The 13,862-nt window shown below is 33.1% G+C and overlaps 1 protein-coding gene across 5 annotated transcripts in view; it reads right to left on the reverse strand.

Annotated features, from left to right (window-relative positions):
* BTBD7 (BTB domain containing 7) overlaps positions 1-13,862 on the reverse strand; it is an 87,986-nt gene that overhangs the window by 11,572 nt on the left and 62,552 nt on the right. For 3 of the 5 annotated variants that reach the window (XM_031952314.1, XM_031952315.1, XM_031952316.1), the window contains 2 exons: positions 5,124-5,284; positions 2,936-3,079 (listed from right to left, as the gene is read on the reverse strand). In XM_031952314.1, the coding sequence (XP_031808174.1) occupies positions 2,936-3,079; positions 5,124-5,284 (305 nt within the window). Of the gene's footprint in view, positions 1-2,935; positions 3,080-5,123; positions 5,285-10,087; positions 10,254-10,966; positions 11,035-13,862 lie in introns of those variants that run through there. The other 2 variants (XR_004231974.1, XM_031952317.1) reach the window with 2 other exon arrangements.

The following is a 13,862-nucleotide window of genomic DNA, read 5'->3' on the forward strand; positions in this document are numbered from 1 at the left end:
TTTACTAAAAGGTGAAACTACCCCCAATTTCTTTCATTTTAAAATAAACCTTTTGTATTGGCTTAGAGAATAAAATTTTAATTCTATTTTTTTCTTCAAAGATGAGCTGTAACTTGAGAATTTGAATACCGATTGATGAAGGAATAAAAATAAAATTAACAAATAGGATGTATAATAAAAATAGGATCAATCATGCAATGGTAGTTTTACAGAGCTGGAAAAGGCCTTAAAGCAGTGGTCAGAGTTCAAATGATGGAGTTAAGAGATATCTTATATTTCTCCTTTAGCTCTTTCACAATGACATAGAAGAAAGCTCTGCAAGCAGCCAAAGAGAAAGCATTCAAATACCATGGAGTCATAGTCAGGATCATTTAACATTTAGCAGCTAAACTGTAAAGAAATGGAAGGCTTGGAATATGATATTCTGGAAGGCAAAGGATCTCTTATTATAACCAAGAATAATCTACCTAGTGAAATTGAGGGGAAAAGTAGAAATTTAATGAAATAGAAGATTTTCAAGCATTTCTGATGGAAAGACCAGAGCTAAACAGAAAATCTGACATTCAAATACAAGACAAACACAAAAGATATACATGGAGTTAAAATAAAGGGTTAGAACAAAAACTACTATACTTGAGCTTAAGTAAAAAAGGCAGAGGTAGCAATTGTAATCTCCAAGTGAAAATGGCATATAGCATCCAAATTCTTGAAGGAAAAGTTAAATAAGTTAAAGGAAAAGAAATTGAAACGATAATATCAAGGGATTTCAATTTGCCCCTTTTAGACACAAAGCTAACTATAAAATAAACAAGAAAGAAGTTAAGGAAATGAGTAGAATTAAAAAAGTTAGATATCACAGACATTTGAAGAAAACTGAGTGGGAATAGAAAGGAATATATCTTTGGCTGTATATGTCACTTTAAGGAAAATTGATCTCATATTAGGACATAAAAATCTCAAAGAAATGAAGTAAAACAGATACATTATTAAATGCATCATTCTCTGTTATGCAATAAAAATTACACTCAACAAAAAATCTTACCAGAGATGTTATTCTATGTTTTCTAATCATTATAATATTTCATTTTTATTTTTTATTATATATTGCCCATAAGTTATTTGGCCAGTGTCACAAACGGAATAAATGGCAAGGTTGGGATTCAAATATATGTCCTTTAATTCTAAATCCACTGTGCAACACTATCTCCATACCTAACATAGGAATCAGGAGTAGGAAATATACGTAAAATTACTATAAAGAAAATAATATTTTTTTGTGTCACCTTTCAGATTTTAATGAAACCTAGCAAAATACAAAATTAAAGTTTATATTAAAACTAACAAAATTAGACTGAACAAAGTTCAGTCCTATGGGGCAGGTCCAATGAATAGAGCACTGGCCTTGAAGTCAGGAGGACCTGAATTCAAATCCTTCCACAGACACTTACTAGGTATATGATTCTTTCACTTAACCCCGATGGCCTACAACTCTCCCCCCTTCCCAAACTATAACATTAATACTATTTTTTATTCTAGTCAATAAGATAATAGATTTTTTCATTTAATAAAATCTTTTATTTTTCAAAATACATGCAAATAGTTTTCAACATTCACCCTTGCTAAACCTTGTGCTCCATATTTTTCTTCCTCCCTCCCTTTCCCCACTCCCTCCCCTACTCAGCAAGTAATCCAATATAGATTAAACATGTGCAGTTCTTCTAAACATATTTCCATATTTATCATGCTGCACAAGAAAAGTCAGGTCAAAAAGGAAAAAAAAAAATCAAGCAAGCAAACAACAACAACAAAAAAAGGTGAAAATACTACATTGTGATCCACATTCAGTTCCATAGTTCTCTCTCTGGGTGCAAATGTAAAATGCTTTCCAATATTTTCGTACTACCTATAATTTGTCAAATGGAAATTCTCTTGTCTTTTTTGATAATATAATGCTAATTAAGAACTCTGATGAGTACTGAGAATGAATTTTTTATAAAAACACAGAAAATGCACTCCCAAATATAATATATTATACTTCTATTCATTAGAGTATCTCATTTTATTTTTTATTATATTTTATCTATAACAACTACTAAATTAACTAAACTGAAATTCTTTCCTATTATGAGTACTTATTTGGGGAATAAAGAATTACCAGTTGCTTGCTTTTCAAGGAAAACTTCACAGAAAAGTATTAGCAATATATTTCTAAATTTAACAAAGAAGAACATACTGAATAGGGAACCTGTTTAGAGTTAGGAAGACCTAGGTTCAAGTACCATCTCTGATCCATAGTGACTATGTGATTCTCAGGAAGCCACTTAGCTTCTTTGAACCTTAGGCAACTCTTTTTTTCTTTTTAATTTAAATTAAAACTTTTTATTTTCAAAACATATGCAAGGATAATTTTTAATATTCATCCTTGCAATATCTTGTATTCCAAATTTTTCCCCCTTTCTTTTCCCCACTCCTTCCCCTAGATGGCAAATAATTCAATATATGTTAAACACGTACAATTCTTTTATCCATATTTCCACAATTATCGTACTGCACAAGAAATATTAGATCAAAATGGGAAAAAAAATGAGAAAGAAAACGATCTTCGGCAGCTCTTAAGTCTATATAATCTTCACAGAAAGGGGTAGAAGGATCTGCACTAGTGGAAAAAAGTTCTTCATTGGAAGTTCTCTATACTAATTAATGAAATTACAATTTTTCAAAAAGAAAGAAACATTTTTCCTACTTCTGCATACTCAAAGACAAAAGAACTTTCTTAAAATTTAATTTTCTTAAAGACAACAATTTACAAAGTAACTAGAGTTGTAATTAGAAAAAATGGTTTTTTGAAAAATCACCAAAGTATTTATAAAAGCCTAACAGATTAAACTTTTCTACAAATTATAAGTAATCCAGCATTTAAAAAGATTTTCATTACCTTGGCTTCATCAACATAAGGAGAGAATAGTCTTGGTCGAACATATATTCCAGCATTTTTTTGTCGTAACCATGCATTTGACTTTCCACCTTCAGCTGTAGGCAACATATCTGATGGAGGAGTACTAATCAAGCTTCTCTTCAGCTTTTTAGAAAGAAAATTAGAGACTTCGATAAATTACAGGTACTGTAAACATACCATATAAACTATTTTTGAACTACTGAAATGATTCAAAATTCAGCCATGTAGATTTAAAAATATTTTTTAATAAGCAAAGGATGTAGCTTAAAAAACAAACATCCCCAAACGGTTCTTTGGACCTTTGTTTTTTTCTTCGAATAAGAAGGGAGCATACTTTTAAAATGAAAGAAGTGAACTTTTAAGTAAAAAATGAACTGGAATAACAAACAATTTAATTGATACTCACTTTTTTTTTTTTTTAATGAATCATGAATGAAACCAAAATTTCCGTTTAAAAAAATGTATAGAATTGGTTTTTGTAACTAAAAACAAACCTACTCGACTAAACCATCAGAAGTTTCTGAACCAAAACATCATTTTATCTGGTTTCAGTCTGATTTAAACAAATAAATCCTCTGCTCCTCCAACCTTACTAAGTAGTCTTTGTAAAGTATAAGTTTTCTTTCTTAGTTTAATTAATTTTTTAAAAACAAAAATCAATTCTTTTCTTTCCATATTCCTCTCCCCCAAACAGGATTAAAGAAATCATTGTACTATAAATGCATAAATTTTTATTTATTTCAAAATGTGAAAATATTTTCTAAGCCATAAAGCACCACAAATTGGGAGGTGGTAGTAATAATAGGTATGTAATAAAATAACAACTGATATTTAGGTATGACTTTCCAGGTTAGGTCAAGTCTTAGTATTCATTAATTCTGAATTGAGAGCATCTCAGAAATCATCCTAGTCAACTCCTACATCCTTCTTAAAAATAATTTATTTAATATTTCCCCCCCTGTTAACATTCAAAACAAAAAGAAAATTTTTTTTACATGTTTTTAAAATTTTTGAGTTCTAGATTCTCTCCCTTATCCTCACCCACAGTTAAGAAACCACTTGTGAAATTATGCAAAACATTTCCATAAAAGTCAAGTTATGGGAAAAAAACATAGATCTTCCACCTTAATTAAAATAAAAAATCTCAAGAAAAAATCTGTATTCAGACACAATTAATTCCTTCTTTGGGTATGAATAGGATTTTTCATCATAAATCCTTCAGGATAGTCATGGATTATTATACTACTGAGAACAGCAAAAAATCATTTACAGCTGGTCATCCCAGAATACTGCTATTACTTTGTATATAGTACATTTCACTTTGCTTGAGTTTATGGAAGACTTTCCAGGGTTTTTTGTTTGTTTTCTCCTGAAAGCATCCTGCTCATCATTTCCAACAGAACAATAATATTCCATCATAAACACACATTACAGTTTATTGAGCCAATCCCCAATTGATGAGCACCCTTTAATCTCTAACTCTTCTGCCTTGAGAAGAGAGTCGCCATGAACATTTTTGGTACATATAGGTAATTTTCCTGGGAATCTCTTTTGATATTTATGCCAAGTAGTAGCCTTGTTAGGTCAAAGGATATGCATGAATTTATAGCCCCTCAGGCAGAGTTCATTATCTTTTGATCATTTACCAACTGGGGCCTTGGCTCTTATTTTTTATAAATTTGACTCAGTCCATTGATTCAACTACATCTTCAGGTAAGAAAATTGAGGTACAGAAAAGAAAAGTGATTCCTTCAAAACCAGAGTCAATTAACAGTCAGGATAAAATTTTTTACCTTATATAGAATTAAATCTTCAAACTAGAGCCAAAAATGGTAATAAAATTTCCTTCAATTTTTAAACTGACCTTACTCATCCTTGAATTAGAACTTGAGCCTTAATATATACCATAATACATCTATGTACAACATAAAGCACATTCAAGTTGTATTTTAATTGGTTATATTAAAACCTATGACCCATGGAAGTAAGAAGAAATTGGCTTATATTTAATACACACACACACACACACACACACACACACACACACACACACACACACACACACACACTCTCTCTCACATTCACTCATACTCACACACACACTCTCTCTCTCTTTCTCTTTTTTTCCCTGCCAATGAATGGATCAAGGAGAAGAAAATTGACTTACTGCATCACTTAGGACTTCACTGTTCATAGGTAAAATATGTTCAATTCGGACAAAGGATAATAGAGAAGAAAGTATCTCTCTAAGTTCCTCAATGTCTAGGTCTCGCCTCTTCACACCTCTCTTGTTCACACTATGAGCAGTACCACTTATTAAGTTTGGTTCTGTAAGAAAGAGAGAGGAAGAAAATTAAAGTAATATTAAAGTAAATCAGGGTTTTCAAAAGGTGAGATTTATATCTTTTCTAGGGCTTTTATGAAAAAACATATCTTTTAAAGAAAGTACAATGAAGTTTTTAATTTACAAAAAACATGTTAAATACAAAGCATCACAAGATGTTAACACATGTTAGTACAAAGAAAAAACTGTGAATAGTAAAAACTTAAAAAAATCATTTTATATTTTATGCAGATTTTATTTCTTTGCTTTCATTTAGAAAAGTAAAGGGCTCTATCAATATAGAAGGAGAAAGAAAAACTGGGTTAGAGTTTTCTCTTTCCAATGCCCATTTCTGTATTCGAGTTTTACTGAAATGGAAACATCATGGTATATTTAAATTACTTGAGAATAGAGATAATTGTGTCCCCAGCACCTAGCTCAGTGTCTGACCTTAGGTAGGTGTTTAATAAGATGCTTTAAAAAAAATTATCTTTGGACACTGCAGATGTATCAACATAATTCTTAACTTGCCATGACTAATAAATATTTAATATTAGTAAGATATACATTAACTGCTTGTGCCAACTGGAACAAAAACGTCTTTATTGACACCCAAATCATTAGACATGAGTCTCAAAATGTTTATAGGACATCTCATTTCTCAAACTTTTAACTATCTATTACTCTAAAATTGTTTCTTCTTTCAAGTTGTCTATGACATCACCATTCATTCACTGTCTCTAACTGTAACTCAACTGTTATTTGACTCTTCACTTCTCAGACTGAATAATAACTCCCAATGATTTCAATTTTGTAACAAGTCACAATTTGTCTCACTGCTACCATCCTAAGAGAGGGTTTTCATTCTCATTTCTACAGATTATACAAGGCAACAGAGTTCCAAAAGGGTCTATTGTCTCTACTGTTATCCTTCTTCTTAGCATCTATACTACAAATTCCTGAAGAATTGCCATTTGGTCTGTCAATGCAATTACAGGACACTCCTGGGTAGTGCCATCAGCCCTGTTGTGCCTTCCTCTATATATTATTTCCCCAAAATGAAATGTGAATTTCCTAAAAGCAAGTGCATAGTTTTTCTATTTACACCTCAAGTTATGGTAGGAGATATATATTAAACCCTACTCCCAAGAAAATTAGGCTAGTTTTTCCTTAAAAACCTTTTTTCTTTGAAACCATTCATCAGGCTCAAGGGGCTAAGGATACTGATTACCTAAGTACTAAACAGTTATAAGGAGCTCCAGGAGATCTTAGATGTTTGCAGAAACTATGAGAGGCAACTTAGGCAAACTCAACGGGAATCAATTAGAGATATTCTAAATGTATATCCTTGTTGAACACTATTCTTTTGCCATGGTTAAGTAAATCTCCTTAATTATCAAATGCCCAGTTTTGTTCCAATATCAAATATAAACTACCAGTAAGCTCTAAACTGGTAGGCACATTAATGCTTAATAAATGCATTTTTTTCTTTCTGCAAATTACTCCCAGAAGCTTTTTCTTAAAGAAAAACAAACAAAAACCCCAAAAAACCAACCAACCAAACAAAATAGATTTGGTTATGTATCTCCTGTGCTAAAAAATATTCACTGCCTGTTATTGCTATTCAAGTAGTCAAGCACAAGCTCTTTTGCCTGGTATTCAAATCTTTCTACAATATGAAGCAATCCTATTAGCCTTTTTAGTTTCATCCCGTATTACCACCCGCCACATTTTATGTTCCAGTCAAATGCTTCAAGACATAAAGTATTCTTATACAGTCCATGTCTTAGCTCATACTGTTCATTTATTTATTCTTGCTCCCTCTTACTTTCATCTACTGATATTATCCATTTTTAAAAGATGAACTCAAATGCTCTTTCCTCCAGGAAGCCTTCCGTGCCCCAGAAACCATGCAGCACTGTTCTGGAATTTTTAATGTATTTATTAGGAGAGTTAGAGATATATAAATATCTCCTTTTCCTACTAGGCTAAAAACTCTTAATGACAGAAATGAAGTCTTAGTTGAACTTTGTATCTCCACCAGTGTGCAGCATAGTCATCTACAGATCATAGATACTTAATGTAAAATGTGAATATTATTTTATGAACAGAACTATTTGCTTTATAAAATGGGATATGGAATGCCAATTTTATCTGGTTAGGAAAAAAAGTTTGCTCTTTCTTCATCATGAGAAAATGGGCATTGCAAGAATACCTGAGCTTACAAAATTCAAGGGAGGTTAAAAAAAAAAAAAAAAAGATGCAACAAATTTGGGAAACTTTGTATTTTTAATCTACAGGCATGCTTTTTCTTTTCTTTTGATGAGGCAATTGGGGTTAAGTGACTTGCCCAGGGTTATACAGCCAGGAAGCATTAAGTGTCTGGGGTCAGATTTAAATTCAGGTCCCCCTGACTTCAGGGCTGGTGCTCTAGCCACTGTACCACCTAGCTGCCCTGGATGTACTCCCCCCCTCCCCTAAAGGGGAAATATTAATTAACACGATCTTTGACTCTCAAGGCTTTGGCAAATAGTAAAATTCTACTTTTTAAGTATGCTGGATAACTATAAGAGAGGCATTTTTTTCTTTAACCTTTATCTTTCTTAAGAATCCTTAATATGAAATTGTGGCAAGTGATCTAGCAAATGCTTTTTTGGCGAGGTGTAGGAATGGGGAAGAAAGGTTTGCTGAATTTTGACCCAATCTAAATCCTGATAGCTATTATTTACTAATACTCAGAACATTTTTTCCTCCTTTCTCAACAATTTCACTGCTTGATTCAGTTTTCCTTTTTACTCCAACTCCTTTTCTCATTCTAATGGACATTTATCTACCCTATCTGTCCTGATGTTCTTTAACATATAATTTTTCTCACTTTATTCAACATTTCACCCATTCCATTTTAGCAACATACACACAGGGATGGGTCATACCCTTGACTATGCCTTCACTCATGAGTGTTTTATGTTCTTACTCAGGAAGTCTGAATTTCCATTATATCATCATAATCTTTTGATCTCTCCCCGATTCATTCCTTCTAAATCTACTTACAACCCTTAAAGTGACCTCAGATCCCGCTATCTCCCATCACTGTACTAGGCTTTCACAACTGTTCTGATTATATTCTCCTCCCTTTCCAGTCTTGACTTTTAGAGAAACTAGTTCAATTCTAAAGTCCTTGGTTCCTTTGTCCTATTGCTGCTGATCATGTCTTGTCAGGCCCCAAATTTGGATTATTTCTGCTGTTTTTCTCCTTTGCTTCTACTTGTACGATGTTAAAAGGGAGAAAGTCAAAAAACTTCTGAATGGGCTCACTATCATTTTTTTGCTAACTAATCTCAAATGGGATCTGACTTCAGCAAAACAATCATACTACTCTTATAATGGACTCCTTTAAATATCTTTCCTCTGTGATCATTTTAGGTTTGTCTGTTGACTTTCTAATTTTTAAAATGTACATGTGGTTTATTAACCGTCTTTTTCTCTTTTGTTAATGTATGCTTCTATGGATGTGATTTTTTTTTCTCCTAGCATTGCTTTAGCATGCCAGAAATTTTAGTATGTTTTGGTATTAGTATTTTCTTTCACACAATTAGTTTCTATGATTTGTTCCTTGACTCATTCATTATTTTGGATTTCATTGTTAAGTCTTCATTTAGGTTAATGATTTTTATGTGTTTCCTAAATTCGTTATTCTTTTTATTGTGTTAGGCTTGGTAAAGGAAGTATTACTATACCTGTTTTTTATATCTGCTTGCACCATCTTTGTGTCCTGCTGGGTAATCAATTTTTATAAAAGTTTGACATAGGTGCCAAGGAATATGTGTATTCTTTTAACAGTCCCATTTAGAAGATGCCATATGTATTTTGGCTCTAGCTTCTCCAGCCATTTGTTTAATTCTGTATTTTCATTAATTTTTCTGCTAGACTTATCTGAAACTGAGGACAGTGAAATCTCTTGACACTATTCTATTAATATTGTCTTCTTGTAGAGTTCAGTTAATTTTTTTCTTAATAAATTTAGAAATTAACACATTTGTAGCATTTAAGTTTAATATTGCTTTTGTTGTCTATGGTTCCTTTCGCCATAATTTAGTTTCCTTTTATCTTAATGTGGTGGCTGTTTTATTTTTGCTTTGACTAAAAGTGTGATGGCAACTTCTGTTTTTCTGGGATTACCTGATCTAGAGTAATTTCCCTCCTCATTCTCTCAATTTTATTCTATGTATTTATAGGGTGACTTTTTTTGTTTGTTTGTTTCTTGTAAGCCACAGACTGTAAGGTTTAATTTTCTTAGTCAATTAGTTACTCTTTTCTGTTTTATTCAATTGTTTAAACCCATTCACATTTAAAATTATGAGTTAGGTTTGTATTTTCCTTTATTTGTATTAGTTCTCCCCCCCCCCCCTCCTCCCTAAATAAGGTATTTTTGGTTTTTCTCTTATTTTAGAGTTCAATCTACTTTAAGGCAATCTTATTCCCAAAGGGTCTCTCCCCTTCAACCTTACCCATTTTCCCCTCCCATTTGTTACCTTCTTCTCTAAGCCTAACTCGACTCTTATTATTTTCTTTTTCTATCTTTTTTTTTGATCTAGTTATTTAATTCTTCCTTTAAGAAGTAAAGTAAATCTCTCCCTTTCAACTTCCTTTAAGCTTTTAAAAATTTCATTTTCTGCATGTTTTTTCCTAAAAAATTTTTTTTCTCCACCTTTTTCTAAGAAGGATTTTTTCCCCCCTCATTCTTTTTATTATTTAGCTTCCCTTTTAGTCTATACTTTTAATCTTTGATTTAGGGCCTTTATACTTACCTTGTTCCTTCTTCAGTCTCTATTACTCATGGAATTAAAGCTTCTGAGGTATCTATTTTGGGTTTCTTCTTCTACACAAACAGTTTCTATGTTATTGCCTTGTAATCCTTCCCTTTACCCGCTTGTTCTTTTTTTCTGTTGTGCCTCACTCTAAGAGATACAATTCCTGCAGGTGACAGAGAGAATATTGCCTCATGGTAGGAGTTTTTCCTATGCCCCTAATTGTGCAGTTTATTAATTAATCTTTGCCCTCCCTATGGTAATTCCCCCCCCCCCCATGCCATGAATTCACTTGGTTTGGTACATGGTCTTCCCCTCTTCTGTGTGTCAGCTGCCTCAAGAACTCTAATTCCTCTTTTTCTGAGGTAGCATGGATGGTTTAAGGACTAAATCGCAACAGATTATACCCATTTATACAATAACCATTATCCATTTATAGAATATCTCTCTATAGGAGTATTTATCAGTGATATGTCCTCTCACTGCTGAAACAAGATTTCATGATTTCTTTCTGTTTCCCTCCCCATCCATTTTCCTGTAGGTTCTTTTCTTCTTAACTGAATCTAGGAGTTATTTTCTGTTTTTAATCTTTGATTTGATGATTATGGTACATCATAAATCTCCCTCTATCTTTTTTTTTTCTCCTCCCCACTTTTATGTGCCCTTTGATTCTATAATTTAGACCCTCAAAAGCAGTAGTTCACCTGTAGGTGAGAGTGTTTTGAGGATCAGCCCATGTGTCAGATTTGTTTCTACACTTATTACTTGTATACTGATTCCCTCCCCCCAACCCATATATCCTCGTGTAATTTTAGAAAGAAATCTCTTAATGGTATCTCTGTTGTTATCTTCTTGTATTTAAATGCTGGATTTGTTTACCTTTTAAAATATTTCTATCTCCTGGAATAATTGCAAAGCAAAAAATCTGTTCAGGTCTGATTTTCTTTCTGGGAAGAAAAAATTAAAAATCTTTTATCATTAATGGTTAGGCCACCCTAGATAACATCTTGAGGTCCTTTGCTCTTCTGAACACATTACTACATTCTATCCTGCAGTTTCTGGTGAGTGCAGAACAATTTTGTGATATTTGAATTTCTTTTCCTTTATATTTGAAGAGCTTCTTCCTGCTTGTTTGCTGAATTTATTATCAAGGAAATTGCTAAATTTAACCATTTTGCGTCTTGGAGTTTAGAACCACCTTTAGAAAAGTATTTCTCTTTTTTTCTATAGACAATCTGTGAATTCTTTCATTTGACACTTTATTTTCTATATTCAAAAGTATTAGGAGATTTTCTTATATTACGGAGTTGATGGTGTTTTTTTTTTCATATTTTTCTGAAAAATTAATTTTAAAATCCTTAAATTATTTCTAAACACATCCTTGTTTGAGATCAGTGTTTTACTTGTATAGAGATGATGTTTTCTTCCAACATTATTGACTTTTTCCTTTACTTATTCTAGACTGTCCTTTTCTTCCCAAGCAATTATAATCTCTTTTGTTCCTGTGGTGAGACTTAACACTTTGGATTCAAATTTTTTTATTCTGCCATTTTTTTCCTCTGCTCTGTAGTTCATAAAATTCTGCTTCCCCAATTTTATTTCTTTTTTTAAACCATTCTCGAACACACTGTTGTGCTTCCATTTTCTGTTGGGAATACACAGGGCTCTATGTCTCATCAGGTATTGATTCATTTTCCTTTGTTCTGATATATTTATTCATAGATGCATGGACTTTTTTTACCTGATTCCCTTTTGTTATCTTCTCTGTTGATTTACATTATGAGATTGGGCCTGATGGTCTTGAGCCCACTATGATAGCCATTATGATGGTCTCCCCTTAACAAAAGCTGTAAGTTTATAGAACATATTCATGAAAAAAAATAGACAATATTTTTCAAAGATTAGTACAGCCATGTCCCCTAAATAACACTATCAACCACTAGTTTGTTTTTTTTCCTATAATGAAGCCCTAAAATATTTTCTCCTATTGATATGGACAGTGGCTAACTGCAAGGGGAATATCCAGAATCAAAGTATAAGAACCCCAGTCTTGGAACCCATGTTGGAGCACACTCTCCTCTCTCCAGTGGGAGCATAACTTCCTGCTGGAGTTGATGAATGGACCTATGTCTCTAAGTTGCTCAATGTGGTGCTACCCTTACATGAGTTATACTCTGTTAGTGTCTATGTCTGAGTTACATATGGGGTTCCCTCTTTTTTTTTTCCCTTTCCACTCTTCTCCCTTTTCTGCAAAAAAAAAAAAAAAAAAAGTGCATTGAACTGATTCTCATTGTTTCAAATATTATTCTCAGCATTTAAACTCATTAAAAGGTTGTTTTCCCCCGATGTCTCTAGTGGATCCATGGGTTTCTCCTTAGACATAAACTGGGTACCTGGACAAGTATTTACACCTATTGACAGCTGCACTCACAATACTGAGGGAATATGACAGTGTAAGTCCAATCATAGAAAGCAAAGATTAGTAGGAGAACTCTGTCTTCCAGGAGGGACTCCCTTATGCCAGAAGACTGTTACAAAAGTTTATCTGTATGCTCAAGATCTTTAGCTGAGATTTCCTTTTGAGACTTTTGCCAAGTTCATTTTCTTCCCCCTTCTTATATTCCCTTATTGCTCACACTTTCAGACTACTTGACTACTTTCCCTTTGATACAGGTTTCCTTGAGAAGCTATCTTTTATATATATATATATATTTATTTGCCATAAGGCAACTCACATTTCAGTAGCCTGTCTGTCCCAACTGACTTCTGTGAGAGGGGGAGGGGGCCACACAACTGGCCACAGCTAGATGGTGGCCATTCTTCCTCAGGCACGATGCAGTGTCACACAGTTCCCCTTATTCCCCTTCCTGTATCCACCCATATTTCTCTCTGTTCCTCAGTTTTCTCTTCTGTAGCATACTTCTAACATGGATAAGCTTCTGCTTTTTGTTTTTCCAAACTCTAGGGGTAGAGGTAGAGTTGATTTCTTTTGCAAATATATGGGTTGACTTGTGCAGCTCAAATTGGGGAGGGGAGGAGTTGCTGAATGAGCACGTTAGGGGGTAGTGATTAGTTTTTTCCTTCTAATTTATCACATTGTTATCTCCTTAAGATACAAATGAAATTACTTTATTTCCTGGGCATAATTCTATTTTGGAGAAATTTGAGCAGTTGATCTGATCTGAGATCCAGAAAAATGTCTAGTACTCCATCTTATTGGTCATGTGACTGACTCCTCAATCCTACCTAAAACAACAGTTGTTTCAAACCTTTACTTTTCTCCCTAAGCTTTCCATGACACGATTATCTTCTGTCTATTGAGAAATTTACTGTATACTTTACTGAAAAAATTAAGGCTATCTATCCCCTTTCATGATTTCATTAGTTCCAATGAGTTTAACCATCTTCTCTCTGAAGGTGATTAATAAGATAAAGATCTAGCTTGAGTTTCTCTCCTCAGGTCCAATTCCAAATTACCCAAATCACCAACTGCTTGAAATGGATATTCTGATATATCTCAAACCCAATATATCCATAATAGATTATGCTCTACCCTCAAAATCCCCTTCCCAACCTCCTATTACTTTTGAGGATATCACCATCCTTTTTTGTTGTATTCAGTTGTTTTCATTGTGTCCAACTCTTCAGTGACCCCATTTGGGGTTTTCTTGGCAAAGATACGGAAGTAGTTTGCCATTTCTTCTCTAGATCATTTTTATATACGAACTGAGGCAGACAGACTTAGTGACTTGTCCAAGGTTACATTGCTGCTAAG

Source organism: Sarcophilus harrisii, chromosome 2 (genome assembly GCF_902635505.1).
Source record: "Sarcophilus harrisii chromosome 2, mSarHar1.11, whole genome shotgun sequence".
Classification (NCBI taxonomy): domain Eukaryota; kingdom Metazoa; phylum Chordata; class Mammalia; order Dasyuromorphia; family Dasyuridae; genus Sarcophilus; species Sarcophilus harrisii.